General features: G+C 44.6%; 1 protein-coding gene across 4 annotated transcripts in view; it reads right to left on the minus strand.

Moving 5' to 3' along the window:
- Positions 1-23182, minus strand: part of KALRN (kalirin RhoGEF kinase) — a gene marked incomplete at both ends in the record, with an annotated part of 502255 nt that overhangs the window by 326885 nt on the left and 152188 nt on the right. For all 4 annotated transcript variants that reach the window (XM_084264735.1, XM_084264736.1, XM_084264734.1 and 1 more), the window contains one exon: positions 12382-12456. In XM_084264735.1, the coding sequence (XP_084120861.1) occupies positions 12382-12456 (75 nt within the window). The remainder of the gene's footprint in view (positions 1-12381; positions 12457-23182) is intronic.

Genomic DNA, 23182 nt, shown 5'->3' on the forward strand with positions numbered 1-23182 from the left:
ACTGGTCAAAACCAAGAAAGTGAAAGTATTTTCCAGTGCTACGCAGTGCATTGCATCACTCAGTGCTGGACAGTCTGCAAGGTCCCACCAGTCAGAAGTGATGCATCCCAGTAATGTTTACACACTGAGGCGTTCTAATCCGTCTAGCAATGAATCAGCAATTGCAATTTTGATGAGAAGTTCATGCCTCCTATGCTTCCTATTTAGAGACTGGCATTAATTAATTTTTTTTCTCCAGTAGCTTTCCTGTCTTAAAATCCACTCCTTTTAAACTGCCAGTGACCAGCACTTTGTGTTTTACAGCAACTGTCAAAAGGCTTAGCTGTACAGGAATGGCTCTTCTCTGAATGATACAGTCACAAATACAGGGGTGAATGCAATCTATTCTATAGCACCTTGTTTTATTCTCTGCTGTGAATAAAGTTTAATAAGCTTGAAACAGGAATATAGTGCCTCAGTCAATGCCTAGTTCTTTCTTTACATATTATCACAGGATTTCTTTTGAGGAATTCTGTGTTGTTAGACACGTGTTTACGTTGTTATCTAGGAAAAAAGTCACAGTGTTCAAAAGGCTAGCATGGAACTGGAAGAGTCTTGCAAATAAGCTGTGAAGATGCAGATGAGCTTGTGTTTTCCAACGGAAAGTGTGATCCCTCTAACAGAAACACCACTTCTGAGAAAGGAAAATCACCTGCTTCTCTGAGCTAATCTACCTGGTCAACAAGGAGAGAAAGCTATGCAAGGGCAGACATATCTACATCATCAATCCATGCTGGGTTCTCTCATGCAGAATGCAGGACACTTGCACTCTGTGGGGCCAATACTTCTGTAGGAGGCCTAAACACCCTAATTCAGTAGGAAAAGTCCCAAGAGGCTCTCTTGTAAGAGTAGGATCAGCATGAGAGCACGTGTGCACTTGGAAAACCAGTATCCGGGATCATCCCAGGACAAAGAATTGCTCTGGGGAGAATTCGGATCAAGAATCAAGGAGGTGCCTCACATGCCAGGAGTTCTTTCAGGTGGACAAACCAGAAACCAAACGAATGAGATACATACTGGTAGCCCAAGGCAGAGTTTTCCAGCTGGCCCTGCTCACAGAACAGAGAAGTCTGATCCAATTCCCATCTGACAAGACACCCCCTTAGCAATTTTATTCTGAAAATGTCTGCTCAGCTGATGCCATAATAGGCACAACCCCAACTTCTAGCACAAAGTGCCTCCCTATGTCACCAGTCACACAGAAGCAGCTAAAAATAGCAATATGACTATATATACTTTTTTAAAAACAGTTTTGTTTGACATTCCCATAGCTTTCCATGAACGATGTGTACCTGAAGGGCTACGTCACACAGGCAGGTCATGTCAATTTGTCCAGGGGTACAAATGGAGAGGCAAACAAGAGATGTCATCTTCATGCAGCCATGGGTACATAGGCAGTACTAGAACTGTCCGGCCTAACCTCCACCCAAATATCTGTGACTGAAGTTTGCCTTTGGCTTCACATTGTGAAGGTGAAAAAAGTCCATGGGAATTTGGAGTCACCTGCCTGATCCATGACTCTGCACTTAGCATAAGAATGGGGATACAATGTAACAAGGATTCAATTTATGAGGAAAAAAGCTCATTTGTATTTTCAGATCTATATATATGTATGACAAAATTCATGTTAAGAACATTCCCCTTTTCTGAGATTATTTCACATACGGTAACAATGCCAAGCTCATTATGTCATGCATGATGTGTCTGTCCAACAGAAAAGCAAACCAGATCACAGAATGGCAATCCAGTGTAGTAACTTAAAGCTGGAGGGAAATATTTTTTCAACACAGGAAGCTTTTTGAGGTTTTGAAAATTTTTCATCATATCAAGATGCAACCAAGGCTTTCCAAAGCTTCCAGATACTCACTGAAGCAGAAACCTGAACTTGAATTGTATCCCAAAAGAACATGCTACCCACTATTCAGTCAGGCTCCCTCTCCGCCTCCGCTCCCAATTAATTATATATTTCTACAAAGTGGAAAAGCACTAAGAGATGGGATCAGGAGACATCCAGGCCCACAGTTATAATCCTGTCCAAGGATACAAAACCCAGGAAGGGCCATGAACCTCCCACAGCCTGGCAGCCCTGATTGCTCCAATGCTGCCCATTCACCCCTGCTCAGTAAACCAAAAATTGTGTTTCTGGCCAGGAACTCCTTTTCCCAACTCCAGTTCTATCAAAATGAGCTCTGGAAAAAACAAACCTACGCCAGCAGCTTATCTGAATTCTGAAAAAGTTAAATCAGGATATTCTTGACCCTTTTACTAACTGTAACACAAGGATTTCAGATACAGAAAAAGAAACAGGGTCCAGAACATTCTTGCCCTGTCTTTGCTTCAGGATAATAATTGTCCCTCATCTAAACTGTCCTCGGGGGAGCGGGATAAATACGGCTTCAGCGCAGAGTCAGAAGTTACCAGGACAGAGTGGAGAAAATGGATTAATTCTTGTTGGAGGAAGAAGGTTATATGATGACCCAGTTGGAAGTTTCTGGATGATGGAAGGATAAATAAGCATCTGGACTGATTTATTCTAGTCCTATGGCACAGAAGAACAAGGAGACATGGGGCAAACCTCAAGAAATGCAAGGTTTAGAAACAAACGCTTTTCGTTTGTGATAAAGGCGCTTTGAGCAATAGGGGGAAATTATTATTACAAGTGCATCGTACATATTAAAATCCTTCACTTGTTTCCAAATTATTCATGAGCAATGCCTAACTTTTATGAATTCCTGCATAATTTACAATCTTATGAAGAGGCCATATGAAGAAACCTGATGAGGTTTCTTCCAGAACAAACCACGGTATGCTTAACTCGCAAGACGACTTGCAGAGTTCAGTAACTGTTATTTACTCTCTTAAATACTAATAATGTATAGCTTTTCCATTGCATTATAACCTCAAAATTCATCATTTCTAGGCAGATTAGTGGGATACTACCACCATTGAACTTTAGACACCTAACATTTCTGTATTAGGACCCTCATCTCTTCTAACAGAGCTTTCAGACAGGTAACAACACCCACTAGAAAAGAAAAATCTTTCAGCATTGGCTGTATGAGAAGTCTATACCTTTCCTCTTCTTTATTATCTTCTTTTTTTACTGAGGGAAATAGTGAGGTACGGAGAGGGGAAGATATTCAGCCCAGATCCCATAGTAAGTCACTTAGAGAATCGGGAGCAGCAGTGTGGTTTTCTGACTTAGCCTGTGTTAGAGCTTCACAGTGCTTAGGCTAAAAGTGAGCAAACAAAAACATTACAGAAACTGTCTCTGCTTGTTAGTAATCCATCCAAGGAGGCTAATCTTGCCCCAAGTCAGCCATAATCTCAACACCAATTTTACATGCACAGCGTCTTCAGAGAACTACCCAGCTTATTGTTTTAAATGAAAAGAAAAAAAATGGAAGGAAGAAAAGAGTCTCAATTGCTCTAATCAATATGTCCCATCTCCTGCCTCCCACTGGGCTCACAGACATGGGATTCAATAATCAAACATGTCATTAGGTTTGCTAATTACAGTTATTAAATGCTACAACAAACAGCTGATAATTTCTAATTGTTTTTCAAGGTGGGTTTTCATGGGCTTTGCTCTGATTTAGAGAGGCAAACAGATGGTCTAGTTATTAGTGCTCTGGAAAAAGGAGTCAGAAAAACACATGTTCTTCAGGGCACAAAGTACACTGAGAACAAATATTTAGCCATATATGTCTTGCATCCCTCCTACAAAATCCTTTGTTGATGGTCTTGCCTTTCAGTGGCTGGTTTGTTGTTTCTTCCCATCTCCCTTCTAGCCTATACAGAAACCATTGCTAAACTCGGCATTTGTTCCCAGAAGTAGGATTACATCATTTTTCCTCCATAAATCATACTGGGGATATTGTAAGGATGACATGAGGCATCATGATGCACACCACATTAAAAGAAAACCTTAAAGAAACTTTAAAAACCCTGCACGGAAGCAGGCAGCACACCCAGTGACCTTCTGATGACCACTTTTCTGGCCAAGTCTGCATCCAAGAGGAAAGAGACTTCAGCAACAAGATCCTCATCCTGGCAGCTGCCTGAATTGACACCTTAACCCTCTCAGTGGTGGGCCCAAATGTTTCTGCCTATGGTAGCCCCAGCTGCCCATAGGTAAGTCATGATGTTGGCCAACCCAGGGTATTATTAGTGTGGACTTTGCATAGGGACTTTCACTTTTGTGTAGTGACTTCTCATTCCAAGGCTTGAGGCACATCCATGCCTGATAATACACAAAAAGATGAAATTCCATCTTGGTGCAATCCTGTTTAGGACAGGAAACTATCAGACTCTTTTAATGCAGACCTCTTCTGTGAAAGAGATAATGATTTTGTCAACCTCTGTTTTCAAGCTGTATCTCTCCAGCTCTCTCAGCCATTATACCATGACACTCACTTGCATTTACATTTAAGGGATTCAATCCTCCTGCTTCCTTTTACACTCTCTTTAGAAGCACAGATTCATAAGGATTAAACACAGACACACATCCACATGCTTACAGGCTCCCAAGTACCTTGTCTAAAGTCATGCAACATACCAGCAATGGAGACAGGGTAGTACACAATGTCTCTGGCTTCCATTCAGATGTCTACTGCAGTTCAAATGAATATGCTGCTTCATCTGACCCCTGAAGATCCTAAGCTGATCAGTCTTGAGGTTACAGACACTGCTGAGACTGGAAGTGAGTTTCCAGAGGAGCTGAAATACTCAAAAAGTATTTCAGTTCAAAACAGGGTGGAAATAAATGAACAATATCAAAGAGGACTAGGAGACAGAATGAGCTCAGCTGATGTCAGGCTCCTCAATAAAATTACAAACAGTACGCTATGGGATTCTAAATCTAATTGTCAGACTTCCTAGGAAAGCAAAGTACCAAGGAACAGGCATCCAGAGTCCTGAAACAATAGTACATTCTTCACTATAACTGAACTCTTAAGAGAGTCTGCTTGCTACCAGACCTCCTGCAAACAGACCTCTATACTAAAACTTCTCCAGCTTCAAGAGCAACTATGTTGCTCTAAGGGTATTATATAGGATTGCCTGTATGATCCTCTTCAAATTCAGCTGGTTCTGAAGCAGGTGGTTCTAGTTCAACAGTGATGGAAATTCACGCTTCCACCACAAGCACACCTGGAATTGAACACAGCTGCAATGCAGTCACCAGCGCCTGATCTTCCAGTGTGTTGCTCTTCGCAGCATCCCCTATCCCAGAGTCAATTGCCTGAATCAAATCCTAATGGCCAACATTTTCATTACTTTCAGGTTTAAAGATTCCAAAAACAAGGCTGTACGTTGCCACCAGAAGGATCTCTTGGCAGAGCAGATCAGAGGCTGTAGGTGGGATGCTCAGCGTATCACTGGAGGATTGTTTCTCACCAGGTAGATTTGTTCCACAATCACCCTGAACTACTACAGGGCTTGTAATATACCTTCCCTGATTTATGCAAGTGTTTTTGGGTACTTCTTTCATTTTAATATGTTTACTTGCCACTGGGAAAATTCTCTCATTTCCCATGGAGAAAGTTACTGCCCCAGCAAAGCAAAACTAAGGACAAGTGAAACTCATTCAAACAAGGGAAGAGCTTCTTTGTGTGGAAGGCAGAACTTCCAGAAAGAGTTCAGAAAAGCCTGGGGTTTTTTTCCTCTGGAAGAAGCTGTCTTGCTGAGAAGTAACAAGGGAGCACCAATACTCTTGTCTTCCATGCTGACACAGACTTGCACCTATGCAACCCTTGCTGCCTTTTGCCCCAGCTGCAAATTACAGCAGCCTCCCAGTACCTAGTGGGGGGCTACAAAAAATCTAGAGAAGGTCTTTTTCAAGGATTTGGAGTGATAGGACAAGGGGGATGGCCTTAAGCTGAAGGAGAGTAAATTTAGATGAGCTATTAGGAAGAAATTCTCCACGGTGAGGGTGGTGAGGCCCTGGCACAGGTTGCTCAGAGAAGCTGTGGCTGCCCCCTCCCTGGCAGTGTTCAAGGCCAGGTTGGATGGGGCTTTGGGCAACCTGGGCTAGTGGAGGGTGTCCCTGCCCATAGCAGGGGGTTGAAACTGGATAAGCTTTGAGGTCCCTTCCAACCCAAACCACTCTCTGGTTCTATGAAATTAGTTTCTTGGACCTCAAAACCTCTACCACAGATGTATGGGAATAGCTTTATATATTTAAAAAACAACAAGAAACTGAACAAAATAAATTCCAAATCTTCTAAAACAAAACACCCCACTGCATACCTCCTTGTGCCTGGAGCAGGGAAGGGAACAAAACAGCACACAGCGATGCCAGTCACACTGCTGCTGGCAGCACTGACTCCAAACTCATGCCATGGAGCACAGTGCTGGAAGCTTTACACAACAAGCAGACAAAAGGAGAGGCCATATTTACCCTGATCAGACACTGTCTTCCTGATTTCAGATGATCACAGGAAGCAGCAATGGCAAAGTTTCTAAAGTTCATCAACAAAGTGAAATATGTAATAAACTGAGTTAATACAACTGGCTGCTCAGGTTTGCCACATCCCCAGCAGGTAAGTCCTCGACAGCTACAGCCAAGTAGAGGATCCTGCAAATTAATAAAAGTTCAGGGGAGAGTTCAAGCTATTGAACTTACATAATTGATATTAGGAAGTCTTTATACCCTCTGGTTTTAAGAAGAAATTCATCCTGAAGCTGAGAAACACTGGCAGATAAAAATGTTTCTGAAATTGCACATTCCAGCAAAGTATTTCCATTTCAATAGTCTATGTTTTCCCACTAAAAAATAAAGTACTACAAAACCCCAACCACTGCTAATCCAGTTGTGAATTTCAGTGCTTCTTGTCAGCTCAAACTGATTCCTTAGGAAGAAAAAACCAACCAACATAAGCCTACAAACCAAAGTGCTTTCACAGGAATAAGGAAGTTTTCAAAGGTGACAAGACTCATTAGCAGGACACCTTACTGCAAAATGACCAGAATAGTTTGTTGTTACCATATTAATTATCTCAGGAGCTACAGTCACCTCCTTGGGTCCTTGTATTGATTTATAAGCTCCCAGCCCTAATTTCTACATAAGGACAACTCTTGACTACCAGTGTAAATGAAGACGAGACCTTTGCTGAAATGCATATGGAGTTCACTGTGTCTTTAAGGACTAGAAAACCCTGTGAACTGGAACAGGGTGGGATGTATACAGACCTTCTTGCTTCACAGGCTCAGTTCCTTCCTCTCATTGTTATTTTGAAAGTCCCTATCATTAATTGAAAAGTTATACCTATGTGACAGGATGCAGGGACCCATTGACCAGGAGGTGGTCAGAGTCCAGCGTGTTTGGATGACACCCACAGATATTATTTACATCCCACACATTCTTGAGAGACTTTTTGGAAAGAAATTTTGAGTGGGTTAGTTTTTTGCCGGTTATTTTAAGGCACTTTAACCTTTTTGCCTCTCCACAAGGAGCACAGGTTGCATCGCTACTCTCACACATGCTAATTAAGGAAGTACACTGAGGAGAAATCTCCCTGCTCAAAGGAGATATTGGGGGATCTTGGCAAACTCCAGGTTTCCAAGCGCCAGGACAGTAAGTTCTGGCAAGGACTAGACATTTTTCACAGAAATTGTTTAATTTAGTCCATGGCTACGGTCAAAGCACACGGAAAGAAATACGGCAACTGATTCCCCACGCTGCATTTACAGCCTGTAAATGAAATCAGAAATCCCAGGAAGCAGTTTGGTTTCTGCTATTACCTTACAGTTCCCAGGAGGATATCTACACAGCCTCTATAGGTAAAGGCTCTTCTCTACCTTTAAAAATGACATAATACTCTTGAAAAACGAAAAGGAAAACTCAACCAACAACAAAAAAAGCCGCCAGGCTCAAACCTCCTCAAAAGACCTGGAACCTTTACTTTCCAAACTTCCTCATTTTCTTCTTCAAACAAAAATCTGTATCAGTGCAGTAGAAAATTCTAGATGAAAGCACGATGGCCCCAAATCACTAGGAAAATCCAACACTCGAGCAATGCATTATTTTTCTAACAACATATTTCCTCTTTTTTGGAATTTATGTTGATTTTGAACTACATAAGGGAATGGTATAAAATGGGAGATATTTTTGTCTACACAACAAAATACAGAAGAACTTCTGATGTTTCATTTGAAATTTCCATTCCAGAGGAAGAGGAGAGTGGAAACTATAAATTTACATCAAAATATTTTGTGCAAATACCAGATGTTTACAACATTTTAAAATAAAATTTTTGGTTACTTCTCTTTCCAACCCAATACAAATTGCAATGTCCACAAATCAGCGTTTAAGACCCCCTGAAACCTGGATCTGAACTCTTTTTGGGAAAGTCAGCGTCTTCCCCTCTGAGCCTTCCTCTTTGATTCATCCTCCTGGCCTAAATTTAGTGAAAACTAATTGCAAAGTTGTCCTTATAGCTGATCTACTTACAAAGATATTCCTCCTCTGAAAGACCTTTTGAAAAATATCTGTAATTTCCCTCAGGCTCAGACATTGCTGTGACCCAGCTCCCAAGGCTGCTCCCAACCACGTGGGGCTGGGGATGGTGGGTTTTTGAAGGATGAGGATGGCCAAACTGTTATGGCATCCACTTTCTCTCTATCCTGTGCCTTTTGTTGCCCAAAGTCTATGGAACAATGAGCACTGCTTGCTGTAGCTGCAGCAGCTCACCACGTTATTACAGCCTTCTACGTTTTAGTGTTGATTCCTCTGTGATCAACCACCCTCTCAGAAACCTGTCCAGCCCCCTCCTTTGTACTCCTTCCTTGGAAGATGAGCAGACAGTACCAGGGTAACAGGCAGAAGCCCACACACTGCTGCTCCTCTGAGCCCTCCAGGGAATGGGAAGTGTTGGGAAGAGTCCTGAGAAACTCTTCTGGGTGGGATGTGGGGAAGGACTAGTGCTTTTGGTGATGTTTTTGACAAATACTTTGCACCACAACCCATGGCATTATTCAACTAAAAATATTCCCCCTAACAATTAGGAAGGGGACACTAACACGCTGCACTCCCTCTCCTGAGGGCCTTGTACACTTCCTCATGTATTGCACTGATCAATAGAAAATCTCCTATAAGTATAGTGAAGCAGCTGAACAACATTCCAAGTTAAACCAACCTTCTAAAACAGCATCTGTGTTTCCTAGGAAAGACTATAATCCCCGCTTCAAAAATATTTCACCACCTCTCACTGAAAAAAACCACCTAAAATAATGTACAACCTGTTTTACTTCTTTTCTTCTGCGCTCGTCTCCTTCTCAGAGCACAAAAATCGGTCTCTGGCCTGTAGCTCACTCCCTAATGTTTCCCAAAGCCATTCTGTTGCTGGAAGCAACACAGTGAACCACCCAGGCAAAGCCAAGATTTTATTAGGGTTCAGGCAACAAGCAGGCAGCCAAAGCCTCCCCTCTGCCAACCCGCTGCTTAATCTGCTTCCACAAGGTCGGCGATGGAAGCAATCAGCCGGTGATGGCCAGGATGCACTGTGCTGCTGACTGCTTGGGCCATTTCTCTGCTTATGAGTGCTGGAATGGGATTTTCAGGTGCTGTTTAGATACACACGCTCATGAACTTTGCTCGGGTTCAGTCTAGCTCAAACATGAGATCACTGGAAGAAATCGAGAACCAGTTCCAGGAAAAAAAAAAATCCCAGTGTTATCCACCCCTCGCCTCTCCCACCGCACAGGGATGCAGATGCAGAGCCCCGCGCCTGCTCCCTGCTGCCGGCTGAGCCAGCCGAGGGGAAGCGCCAGGCACAGAGCCCCAGACAGCATTTAGGCTGGATGAAACCGTGCCCAGCTAGTTAGAGCTGTATTTCAACTCTGAAATTAAGTGCACTTCTGAAAGCTTGAGTGCTCCTCTGAGATTCCACGGCTGCATGGGCAGGTCCTGTTGTGCCTACTCTGGAGCAGGCAGCAGACAGTGACACTCCTGCCTTGCTTGCTCTACACGGTCCAGGTGTGGAGCATCAGCAGCCCTGTAACACTAAAGATGGTACAGCCCCTGCCTGAAGGAGCTTGTTCATTCCCTGCAGCTTCCCTGTGGAATCAGGGACTGAAAGACAAGCAGGTCAGCCACAGCAGATGAGAGAAAGAAATAAACTATGCAACTGAGATGCTCAGCTGAGATTTTTTTGTGTGTGTGCTGATAAATTCTGCTGGTGTAAGGAGAACCCCCTTGACAACTTTATTGTACTGTTATCGTTAAAATTAACTGTAGTATAAAACTCTGAAGAAGACTCAATAAAACTCTCCTGTTCCTCAAGGAAGCCTGATTACAGATACAATGTGCTCCCAGAGTCTGTGCTAACTATGGAACAACTCTTTTTGGTTTTTTTTTTACCTTGCTAAGTCCAGCTATTTGATTTTTCTGTTTTGGCAAACATTTTCTCTCCTGTGCTCCAAGTGTACTGTGGGAAGTTATTCCATTTTAATTAAAAAGAACCTAGCCATCATTTGAAGTGTTCAAATCCTTTTCTTAATCTGCTTTATTACAACCCAGGGGAAGACTGAGTAGTACTTAAACTCTGGGCTGGAGGGTGATGCTGAGACTATTGCAATAAGACACCAGCAGCTCGGGGCATTTTGTCTGCAAAGGCCCCTGACAATGGTCCCCCACAGTCACTGTGTTTGGAGACCATGGAGAGGTGTAAATCCTAGGACCGCTAGCTACCTAGCTGTGTTAGGAACAGGCACATTCTGAGCAGACAGAAGTCTAGAGACCAGTGAGTCTATGAGGATCAAGCTGTCCCTTGTCTGCAGCGGATCACAGTGTGAAACCCTGGGGATCACGTTGGTGCTGCTTGTCTAACAGCCCCCCACAAGGCAAACTTGGCCCATGACAGTATCTAACGAGCCGATGAACCCTCTGGCTCACAGCTGAATGCAGGCACCTGCAGTGGAAGGGGCTATATAAACAATCCAGGCAGGTTGTCCTTATTAAATATTCCATGAATTACCAAATGATCCTGCAGTCATTTCTATGCAAAGCAACAGCAGGAACCAAGAACTAAATTCCAGTATGGTCCCTGCATAAATTCCTCCCTTTCACTTCCCCATAGCTCCTGGTTCAGCTTTCTGTCTCAAGTGAGTCTGCAGGTACGCTGTGTTTTCATGACTCCGTCCCCCTCTTCGGAGCAGTGAAAGGCAACAACCACATCAGTCACTCCAGGATGTTCAGAATGAGACACAGTGCAGGGTAAAGTGGGCGTGCATGCTAGTACTGCTGGGATAGTCTTGGGTTTTCACATAAGGTGTTTGGTGTCTTACAGACTTCCCTCAAAGTCCTGGATTTTCACGTCGATTGGTCATAAAGTTTAGGGTTTATAGACCCACAAATTGTTTTCCCAGTTCACTGCTGGATTCGTGATCCCTGGACCATTTAACTGTTGCTACACTGGAAGTCATCTCACACCAACCAGGAGCCAACGCAAAAGCTTTTCCTGCTTCAACAGGACCCAGGGGGTGAGCGAAGGAGGAAGAGTCCAGGCACCTAATGGCCTCACTGCTGCTCTCCCCGCCTCTGCAGTCAGCTCTACAGTGGAGATGAAGCAAACAAAAAGTAGACTGCAAACAAAGGGCTTGGATGATTTTGATGCAGGTTTTCTCATCAGAATCCTCAGAACCATCAGAAACACTGGCACTGGAAATACCTCAGTTTTATGCTCCCAATGTGAGTGACTTCATGCAAGATTATGATTGCTTCAGACTTTCTCTGCCCCTTCTCCCTGACATGTTCATCCCAGAAACAGTATCAGCCAAGCCATTCTCACAGCATTTTCCATATTATCTAGTCCTCATCCACCCCCAGGTCCTCAAGATTCATCTCCCAAGTGAAGGCTGTAAATCATTGTGCAGGGTGGCAGGAGCATCTGAGCTATTATGTAAATGCAGCATCAATGGTACTTTTAACTGCAAGTTGATTGGGACTGCAAATGAAACACCAGTGATTTACAGGTCTGAGTGCCTCCTACAAACAGGAATGAAGCTATTCCCTGACCTTGAACCCAAGGCAGGATCCCTGAACCATTCTGAATGCGGAGACAGCAAAGATCTGGGCTGGAGCCGAGAAGCTGCATTTCATCCCACCTGCGCTGCCCATTCACCCGTTTCTCAGAATATGAAGAAAATCACCACAGGGGACTTTCCCACACCGTATTACTGCACAGCCCTGTTTCACGTACAGTCTTCTTCTTAGCTGAAGAGCTAATTTAAGTATTACCAAGTCCAAACATGAAAGTGGTCCCTCGTGACTCCGTAGCGCTATAAGGATGTGGCAGGCAGTGTTCATGCTGGGCAGGAGGGATCCAGAAAGGATGTACTCACCTGACACAAATGCCACTTTCTCCTTTAGTATAGGAAGGACATCAGCAGCTTTTAAACCATCATTTCGAAAAGAACCTGCAAAACAGAGAAAACCAAGAAAGCCACATTAGAAGAGAGTATATCCTCGCTCCCAGCTTCAGACACTCCATGTTTTCTCAAAATCAGACTGCAGAAAGTCTGTAAATTACATACAACCACCAAGAGACAGACCCTGATGGCTGATACACAAACAGCATCAGCATCAATAGAGATATGTTTGTAAAACGAAAATAGGGAGAATAAACTCATCACTTTATCTTGCAGTCCTGAAAGGTTAACGAATTTCCCACCAAGGAAACAGATTTACCCCTGATGCCTTTTTCTCTATTGAGCCTGGGAGATGCACAGCTTGCACACTGAGCCAGAAGCCTTCTCCCTTCACTGTTTTGAACATGGTCCAGCCAAAATTGCATGGAACATTACATGGAACATTACAGCACATACACATCCATTTAGCATCAGCCCTTGAGAGAGATTTGCACAGGGGCTGGCTTTAAAAAGGCTTTTCTCCTTCTCCATTTTCTGGTACATACAGCAAGACTGGAGATGGAATGGCTCAAGGTGGGGACCACGCTCAGGGGGAGGACACACTCCTTAAGAGCCAGCCAAATTTCTCCCTGGGTAAGGAGTGGTTTGAAGACGCAACACATGTAATACTCATGTAATACTCGCTGGTGGATTACATGTTAAATATACCTGTACAGGCCATTTGCCTTCCCTGTAGTGACAAATTATTTCATGTCTCCTGAAAGCTCACCAAAGAAATCACAGATTTTCACTCTCCTGGAAGCCTTGGGAAAAGAATTGCTGGTGGTTTCAGCTACAAGCAGCATCTTTCTGCTTTGTAAAAGACCAGCAGAAACAGATCACCCCACAGCAGGCTGGACACTGCTATTCCATCAGCACTAATACAAAACAAAAGGTGGGTTTGAAGGGCATTTTTGCAGCTGCTCTGAGAAATAAGTCATCCATCCCTGGGTAGTGAATACTCATCATGATGAGTGATCTTCAATATGGCCTTAAATCTATCCCAACTTGTCAGAGTGTACAACACATTTGAAACCCTGTATTTTTACTTTCTGCCTTTCACAGGCAGGCAGCAACCACCTGAGATGCTACCAGGCTGAGAGAGTCTTCTCACCAAGCAGTTTTCTTGAGTGGCCAGAAACAGGGCATCATTGCTCCAACCACCACACCTTCCTTGATGAACACATCCGATGACACCTAACCATCTGTGGATAAAATCCCCTCCTATATATTATCTTCTGTTTCTTGCATCTTGCATCCTGCAAAGGTACAGTGGTTGGATCCACGCAGACACGTGGAATAGACAGGATCAAGACCATACCAGCCATTTTCATACCTACAAGTATTGTTATGGCTGAGTTACTGTTAATGACAAATGAGGCAACATTTGCCCTTCACAGTCAGCTTGTGGAACAAGACTGTCTTGGACGTTCAACACATTCCCCAACAGTGACCAGTGGCTACAGCTACCTCTCTGTGTCCCCACAAGCTCTCAAGTGTCACCTCCACAGCCCTCAGCTCCAGAAGACTGGTGAGCTTGAGCTCACCAGCTGAGCCTACACTCATGAAAATCAGCACACACAGGAGTGAGGTAATTCCACACAAAGCCAAGACCAATGAAACTGCAATTTGGACAGACACTGGAGTACAGTCCTTAGAGATCCTTAAAGAGCACTTTGTGTTAGTAAGTTGGTTGGGTTTGTTATTTTTTTTTGGACCAGGAAAACTAGTTCTGGTTGCTGACCTCTTTCTGTGCTCAAGTAAGCAGGACTTTGGGCACTCTGAGTAAAATATACAAGCCTTTGCTATTAACTTACCCACTTAACAAGACTAACCTCTCAGATCCCAGGCTGTGGCTAGTGCTCAGATCAAAGCCAGGAACCGCTCAGCCACAGGCAATGTTTGGAATTTAAGCGGCTTTGTATATAAGCATCTCATCCAACCGTGAAGCAAATGAGAACAGCCAACATGCTAGACACATCACGATGGCTTGAAGAGACTGAAGTTGAGTACTGGGCCAAATTTCTCCAGCTGCAAGATGAGCAGTGTCAGTACAAGTTGAGTTTTGGCCAATATTTGTTAAATTTGTCAGGGAAACGGCAAAGTCAATTCTTAGGCACTTAACTGTGCATTAGAAATCATACAACTGAAGTTTTAGTGAACACTACCAAAAAAATGTCAGTGGGTGCAGTATGTATGTTAAAGGCACAATAAGGACTTCTTAGCAAGAGCCCACTATACTGAAGGACGATTTCAAACTCTCCCCCACAAGAAAGGACTGCATCTCACAGAGGTCATACATCTGGAGAGCAGGAGAAAAATGCATGACTTTTAAAGGTGGTCACCTGCTGAGCTACAGCAGGCTGCAGGCAAGGGGCTCGCTGCTAACAGCCACAATGTCCTGGCAGCACACGGGAAAGGCAAGAAAAGAGACGGGTGGAGACAGTGCTACCAGCATGTTTTCACCTTTCTCAGTAACCCCCAGGACAGGTCAGTCACGCTCCAAAATGATGAAGGAATTGGAAAACTGTGAGCCTGTCCTACAGCCAGGGAATCAAGAGAAACTTCCAAGAGCTACAAAACTTCCCTCGGAATGAGGGACAAAACTCCTGAAGGTAGGTCAGTGCCTGAAACTGCTCTCGCTGGGTGATGTTCATGCTCACCCAGGTGGCAGCTGGGTGATCTCACTTACAGATGAGCCCATGGCCACTGCTTTCAGAGGTGACTCCAGCTCCTGACAAAATCCATGGGTTAGCAGCTACATCTCAAAGCATGCTGTCAGGCTTTCCAGCAAGGGCTGGCAGAAGGCGTGCATAAATGGGAAAACCAATGGCTCTAACAGGGGCTCCAAAAGCAACAGCAAATCTGTCTCCAGGAGGGCCCAGCACAGCAACAATGTATTCCCAAGTTCCTAAGTTATTATAAGTATACCCCTAATAATGCTCATTTTCCTCCTATCCCCCAGCTGTTTCTCATATATTTGTTTTGTTTGTTTGCGTGCTGGATCTGAAGCTGTCTCTGTACAGCACTATCTGATTTTTGCCTCAGAGCCTCGGGTATACAACCATCTAGCCAGTTCATTCCTAGACAGTGACGAAGGCTGGACTTTTTGTATCCTGCCCTACACCTCTCTCCTACCCCTGTAAATCCTGAGCCCTTCTGGGTCAGAAGGATAGAGAAGGACAGATAGATGAAGGAAGGGCAGGCTGAGCACTGAGCCATCCTGCCCACTGTCCATGCAGTGATGTGCTGGTTCACCGACAGCAGAGGCATGTGACTACACAACAGTGCTACTCTTGCCCTTCTACCTGCAAGTCTCACCACAGCCTGCAAAGGAGCTTGAATACCACAATAACCTTTTTACCAAGAGAGAGGCACAGAGAGCATAGTGACACATCCCAGTCATCCCGCTGCCCCTTGCACCTTTATCACACCCTGGCTGCACACGCTACCCACATAGTGGGGCCACTGTGACTATTCACAGACGTTCCTTGCTCCAGTGAGGTGGGAAGCAGACAGACCATGCCTGCAGGAGCAGCCTCCGGAACAATGTATTCTTGTAAACTGGGAAGCACTGAAAAATTTCAGAAGCGGATGCTCAGCACGGCTGAGTCACACTTCAGGGCAGAGCAGCGTCACATGCACAGCCTGTCTCCTAGCAGGGATTCCCTGTGCGGCAGAAGCTGCTCACAGCTTTAGGTGAGATGCTGTAAGGAGAAGCCAAGGCGGGTGAGATGGGAAGCTTAAGGCGTGCTGCTGCGTTCCATGCAGCAAACCTGGAAATAAGGAAACACAATTCCTCTTTCCTCGCACGAATGCCCCAGTTGGCCTGGGGAACCCGCTGCCGCAGGACGCGGAGGTCACCAGCTCAAGGGGCTTCCTGCAAAGGTTAGTGATCTGCAAACAACAGACATCTCCAGGGAACTGTAAGGATGAATAAAATAAGCAAGAGTTTTGGAAAGCATATAAGCCTGCAGACTTTGGAGTGAAAGCCAAACTCTAACTCTTAGAGTGAAATATAAATTATCCCTGGAGAGAGCCCTGTGGGCTTTAGGATTTCTTTCTCCAAGCAGAGTGCAGGGCCTCTGCTGGAGACACCATCTTTGGCTAAATGGACCAACGGTCTGCTCCAGAGTGGCTTTTCCTAGAAAAGCTTCATTTCTAATCTGAAAAATGCAGCTCTTGGCTTCAAATAAAGATCAGCTGCTAGAAATATGGAAATACTTTCTATACTTAAAAAAAGTATGCGTAGGCAAGAAGGCCTCCTGTCAGAGCACTGCATGGGGCTTAATCACTTGGCTCCTGATGCCTTCAGCAGGAGTTGTTCATCCCAAGTCCCATGCAATGTTTCAGGAAAGGCAGCCCACATTCTCAGAGTTCTCAGAACAGATTTGACTATTTAAAAACTTTGGCATGAAGTTTCTTTAACCAAACAAAACTGAACTCCTTGGGCTAAACCCATCCCTCGAGGAACTCTACTGGAGTCCAGAAGGCAACAGTAGGATTAATCTGGTCCATATTGTTTCTTTCCTCTTCCTTCAGTAAAGGTCTCTCCTGTATTTCTTCCTACCCCACTCTCAATTTCTGAGCAGTTACCTTCTAGGTTTATTCTAGCTTATTTGCTTTCCTACCTCTTTTTTTTTTCTTCCTCTTTTCCTCTCCTCAAAGTCTCAGTGGATTTCATTCTTGTTTGCATTACGGTAGCATCTTGGCTTTCTACTACATGCAAACAGAAGGGACGTCTGATGTGAGCAGAGAGAGGCAGAACAAAGGAGACTTTATTATTCCCATTGTAGCCTTTGCAAACTGAGACACAGAAAGATTGACTTGTCCAGTGTCAGCCAGAAAGTTTGTGCGGAGCTGAACCCTCACTTCCCCAATGCTTCCCCAATGCTTTTCTCACACAACCATCCCTTTGTTTTCTGGGAGAATATAATCCTCCTTTTTCTTCTCTTTACACTTCTAGCTTCCTCCTCCTTCTGCCCTTCTCTCCCCATTATTCCTTCTTTCTGCATTTCTGCCTCAAATATTTACTTTTTGTGTGTGCTAAACCCTTTTTAACCCCTTCCTCCCTTTCTGCATGCTATTGTCTGTCCCCGCAGGGCTGCGGGCCTTCCTGGTTTGATTTCTCTGATTTCCTACAAGCCATGGAGAGGGGCTTAGCTGAGGGCTGCTGGGGCCTTTGCCACTGGGATTTTGCTGGCTGGGGCTCATTGGTTGAGAGGGAGAGAGGCCACAGCATGGCACAAGCATTTGGTTGAATAGAAGCAACATGTGCTCTGGACTAGTATTTTAACACCATCTGGCAGAGATAAATGGGGCTGGACACCCTGCATCTGCCGATCGCCCCTCTGCGGACAACAGCCTGATCCCTCACGCAAAAGAAAGAGCATTTTAGTGCCCTGAGCCTCCCAGGAGCCTGAGAGGCTCTCCTGCCATGCTTCCCTGCTGCAGGCAGTAGGAGAGCAGGTTTGGACAGACAGAAGGAAGGACAGAAGGAAGGACTGGATTAAACCTAAAGGTAGCGCCAGCCAGGAAAAAATGCAATTTTAATCTATAAATTTCTTTACAAACTGTTACTGAAGATTAAACCAGAACTGTATACTTCATTAATATAGTTTATTGTCCATAGAATCCTAGAATGGTTTGGGTTGGAAAAGACCCTAAAGATCATCTAGTTCCAATCCCCCTGCCATGTTCTCCTTAATAATCAATAAAAAGTAATAAATGCCTCACAGGAAGCACTTATAGTCCTAGGACTGCAGGTCAGAGTGTGGCAGGGACAGGGTGAAAGCCAGGCTGGGCTAGCACCCCAGCCCTGGGGCAAGGATGGTGGCTGTCCCCTCCCCATCCTCAGCAAACAGTTTGCCTGCATTCATTCAACATACCTCGAGCAGAGAGCATGGCCACTGCATGAAACACTCATAGGAGGAGACCAGCAAAAGCCACCACAGACACTGGTGACATTTTCCATGGAAGCACAGTGCTGGCTGTGCTTCTCACCCCATGCAGAGCCAGGGCTAGAGCTTGCTTTCAGCTCTGCAATGGAAAGGTAAAGAATCCCTGCGACCTTCCAAGGCTTGTGATGGTTTTTCTGCTACACAATTGAAGACTTACATAGCCTGTGGTCAAAGTCCACTTATTTCTGCATGCATAAATGTGTTTAAACACCAGGTCATAGGCATACAGGTATCCAAAGTGGGTTACTGATGTCTCATAGAGGATCCAACCATAAATCTCCTGTGAATCTGATACCCAGCATTCTTGTTAGTCGTGTATGGATTAAATGGTTTTATGCCACCAGATCTAGTGTACAGACTGACACACAGCCCCAAACCATAGACTCAGAAGTTGCAAGATCTATGGACACCGAATAGATGGTCTGCCCAGAAGACTAATCCCACCGCACCACATGCCAAGCACTTTATCCCAGCTGAGACAAAAGTTATGCTCATTACGCTGCTGCATTTATTCTAAAATTAAAAAGTGAATGTTGGTTTATATACTTAGGTTCAGTCCAAGACTAATATTATTTTCTCTGCATTTCCTTATTCTGTCCTTCCTTTTATTAATTATACACCACTACAGCTCACAGGAACATCCTTCTGCTCACAGCTATCAGATGGCAATACTACAGGCCACTTCCAAGTTTTGCCAGTGATTGTCAGTTTTCCAGCTGCTTTTCTATCCCCTCTACAGGACAGGTCTGTCCCTCTGATTCTCCACTGCTTGAATCCCTGCAAAGGGACAGCCCCTGCCAGCACAGTCCCCTTCTCTCCCCTGATGTATCACTCAGAGAGGCAGGGCTGGGGTTTGGGGGAGCTTGCTAATTGCTGAGATTGTTATTCCTTCCACGAGGTACTTGGCAGCATCGAGCCTCCCAGCACAGCCTTTGAATGTCCACACATTTAAAGAGTAGCCTTGGCTTGAAAGGATGCCAAAGAGGAGGCAAGGCCTCAAGAAAGATACAGCCGCTTGCAGCAAGCATGCAAATTCATTAGCCTCTGTGCACACATGGCCTCTAAGAAGTTGGGTTCAGCATCTGAAGTCTAAACATCACACCCTGTGCATCCCACCTAAGTCAACAGCCAGGCTTTGCCTTTTCATACGTGGCACAAAATCCCTCAAAGCATCAGAAGGATACCGAATGAATGCACAATCTGTGGCAAAGGCTCTGCTCCATCTCCATCCATGGGGGATTTTATTCATCTCATTTTAAACATACGCTAATAGAGATGCTAAGAGAAGGCAATGACTGCGAGTCAATCTTCTACGCATTTCCTTTTTATTTTCATCAGGACTTTGGAACCAGGCTGAGCTCTTTCAGTTCCTACCCTTAGAAAAATAATTAGACATTATAGGTAACCCCGTGGATAGCACATCTGACTGCGAGTCAAAAGACTTGGCTCTATTTGTGGTTCTGCTCCTAAATTGCTTTGTGATCCTGAACAAGCTGTTTTAACTGCACCAGATCTTGGTTTTTCCTCTCTACAGAACAGAAATAATGACTGCCCACGTTAGTAAAGCACAGTCAGGTCCGCGGACCTCAAAAGCACCTTATAAACATGAATTAATTTTGTCCTGAAAAACCTTTCTGAGGCAGGGAACCGTTGCAGTGTACTTTTATAGACAGGCAAAAACTAGGCAGTGGCAGTAGGAAAGACTTGCTCTGGTGATCACAGTAAGGACTTTTTGGGCAGGAAAGGGAGATACTAAGAGAATTGGAAAAATTAGGTCATCTGACACAAAATCCTATGTTTTCAAGGGATGGATGTGCTGCCCCAGAGGGAAATGAGTATTCAGCACCTTGAGCTTTTAGTCATTAAGTGTCTTGCAGTAGATTGCACTACACATCAGTGACCACCCAGACACAACAGCCTTTTATGGTGTTAATAAAGAGTTATGGGCCATTTGTAATCTGAAGTCACATTTTAAGCACGGCCATGGTTTCTACCTTAGCTTAGCCTGCGTGAATATTTTCTTTTCATTTCACTCCCCTCTCAATTACAATTGGATTCCTTGTGGAAACATTCCTCAAAATTTTACAATCCTGTAAAAAGTTTAGACCTGCTGATGGATTCCTGCAGGAAGGACACACGTCTTCAGCGAAGTTATAGAGGTTGGGTACCCAGGGTCTCACCCTCTATTAAATTCTGTGGGTTAGAATAATTTCCTTTAACTGGCATTGGTTTAATTGGCAGGCTTTTTCCCAAAAGCTGCAGAAGGACATCTGCCAGCACCTGTCACGTATCAGTGACGTGCTTAGGGCTTCCCATCCATCCCTCAGAAAACCTCCCCCTTGGATCCTGGAGGTCCCCAGCCGCCAGTAACTTCTCTAGGACAAAAAAAATAAAATAAAATATCTAATTATGTACAACATTCAGGAGGCACTTTGCTGAAACGCCAGCCTTACAAAGGAACCATATGCCAGTGCCTCAAGTGTGCTTTGCAAACATCTGCCTCTCAGGGGGATTTCATGCCAGACAACAAGAAAGCAACTTTAATTAGAGGCCAATTGAGATCCTTGTCCCAAGGCCTGTGACTTCCCTAAATAAGAGGGGGGGGGGAAGCCAAACAAACAAAGCACTCACATTTGTCCCAGTGTTTAAAAACAATCTGTATGTTTTCTCTTTTAATGCATAATTCTCTTTATCATTTTTCTGACAGGGCTCCACGTGCCCCATGCGAACAGACGCACAGGCTGACAAAGTTCCCATTGCCTTCAGAAAGACCTCTGCCCAGGAAGGAAGGCTGTGTCTTGTGCAAGTGTCAGGGTGGGATATTCATTAGTCATTTTTGATTGTGGTTCATCCAACGTTCACAAACTAACGCCTCGCTTTTAATTGGCTTACATTTCCCTCTGTCTCACCTTGCCTCAAATCCCATCTGACCAGATACATTTCTTCCTTTGCAGTCTCTCTTTCTCTCTGCTAGGGCTTATGATTTCATCTTGCAGCTATTGTGTCATCCTGTGAAGCTGATTTTTAAAAAAATAACAAACCAAAATGAAAACCCAAACCTGAAACTCAAAGGGGAGATTTCCCTTCCCGGGCACGAATTCCCCAGTAAAGGATAAAGCAAGATCCATGTGACCTCTCGAAATGGGACAGGCAAGTAGAAACTATCCCTGCAGAGGGGAGAGCAGCCAAAGCCCTGCCAGAACCACGGTGGTGTCCCCACACAGTTCATCTAGACCAGGCAGTCACGGGTCTCTGGATGATGCACCTCCAGACAAAACCAGCAAAACCCAGGCAACGAGGATGGCAGAAGAAAGCACACCAGCTAACGACGGGTGCAGTGCATCTCCGTGGGTCACAGGGAGGGCTCTCCCAGCAGCCCTTACCTGGAGAGCAGAACCTTCCTTCACACCCTGTCACCTCAGGCTCATCCCAGGCTCTACTCCTCTGCAAATCAATCCGGACCCAACCCGGACCCAACCTCAGCCCACCGACACGGACTGTGCGGGACCCACTTGCAGCTGAGCTCAGATTGCCCAGACCTAATGAAGCACCCGGCTTTAAAGCAGCAGCAGCAGCTCCTCTGAGGGTCTCACAAGGAAAAGCTCTGGGTGTAACAGCAATGGGTCTAACTTCCCCAACAACATCCTAAATCTAAACAAAACCAGGGCAAACATTTTACATACATCAGCAGGAGGGGGAAGGCGAGACGCTTACAGGACTAAATAATTTATCTGCCTCTCTTAAGGATGCTGACATTTTTGACACACATTAAACATTAATGCAAATCATTTTATGGATGGCTGAGTCATGCCAGTCAATGCATAATCTCCTGCCTCTCCACCTGCCCCTTTCACCCTCAGCTGGCTCCTATCGCAGAGCACAGCCACTTGTAACTCTGCCCCTGAAAGAGGCCGGGCTCTCACAGATGCCAAAGAGCAGAGCAAAAGCACCAAGGGGGCTGAGCAGACCCTAACAAAACACAGGGACGAGACCCAAGCCCACCGAGTCCTAACCCTGCTGCTGTTAAATTCACAAACCTGCTGTTTTGTTAATTAGCTAACACAAGATGCTGTGAATCATTTTGGAAAGCAAATTACCTCCCTGGTTTTCAAAAGCTTCCTAGCCATGTTTTAATTTATTTTTTTTTAGAACTTACTATTTTTTCCCTTTTTTCAATGTATAAATGCCAATTAAATTACTGCCTGCCTCTGTTTAATCTAATGTTAGCCTACTCATATTTTCAGCCGCTCCCTGATGCCAGTATGGCCCCTTATGCCCAAATCTCTTTAGCATGCTAGTATAAATGTTTATAGCCCTAAGACTTACTGCTGTAAGAAGCCTGACATTTTTGTGGCAAAAACCTGAGATGTTATGGTAATGTTGAATAGAAAAGGATCACAAATGGGTTGAAAATGCAGCTTCCTTTTAGCTTCTTCCAGGTAAATACACATATAAAGAGATGACTGGGATTAAAGCCTCACTAGCTATCTGGATCTCGTCCTGGACAAGCAGTCCTTAAATTTGCTGAAATGGTACTCACCAGAAGGTAAGGTTACACAAAGCCACTGGGCAGCCTTCAAAAACAGAGGATACACATTTAATCTCATCTCACATATACCATTAGGCTGTGAGACTGGATGCCAGAGTTACCAGAAATATGTTCTTCACCTCAAACATACTTTTCTTTATGGAAGGGCCTAAAGTATATCTAACAAGGTTATTGCCTAAATTCAGTAAATGGGCTTCTTTTCACTAAGGGGGAGCTCAGAGCTGCG

The sequence above is a fragment of the Gallinula chloropus genome (assembly GCF_964237585.1).
Source record: "Gallinula chloropus genome assembly, chromosome: 5".
In the NCBI taxonomy this organism is placed as follows: domain Eukaryota; kingdom Metazoa; phylum Chordata; class Aves; order Gruiformes; family Rallidae; genus Gallinula; species Gallinula chloropus.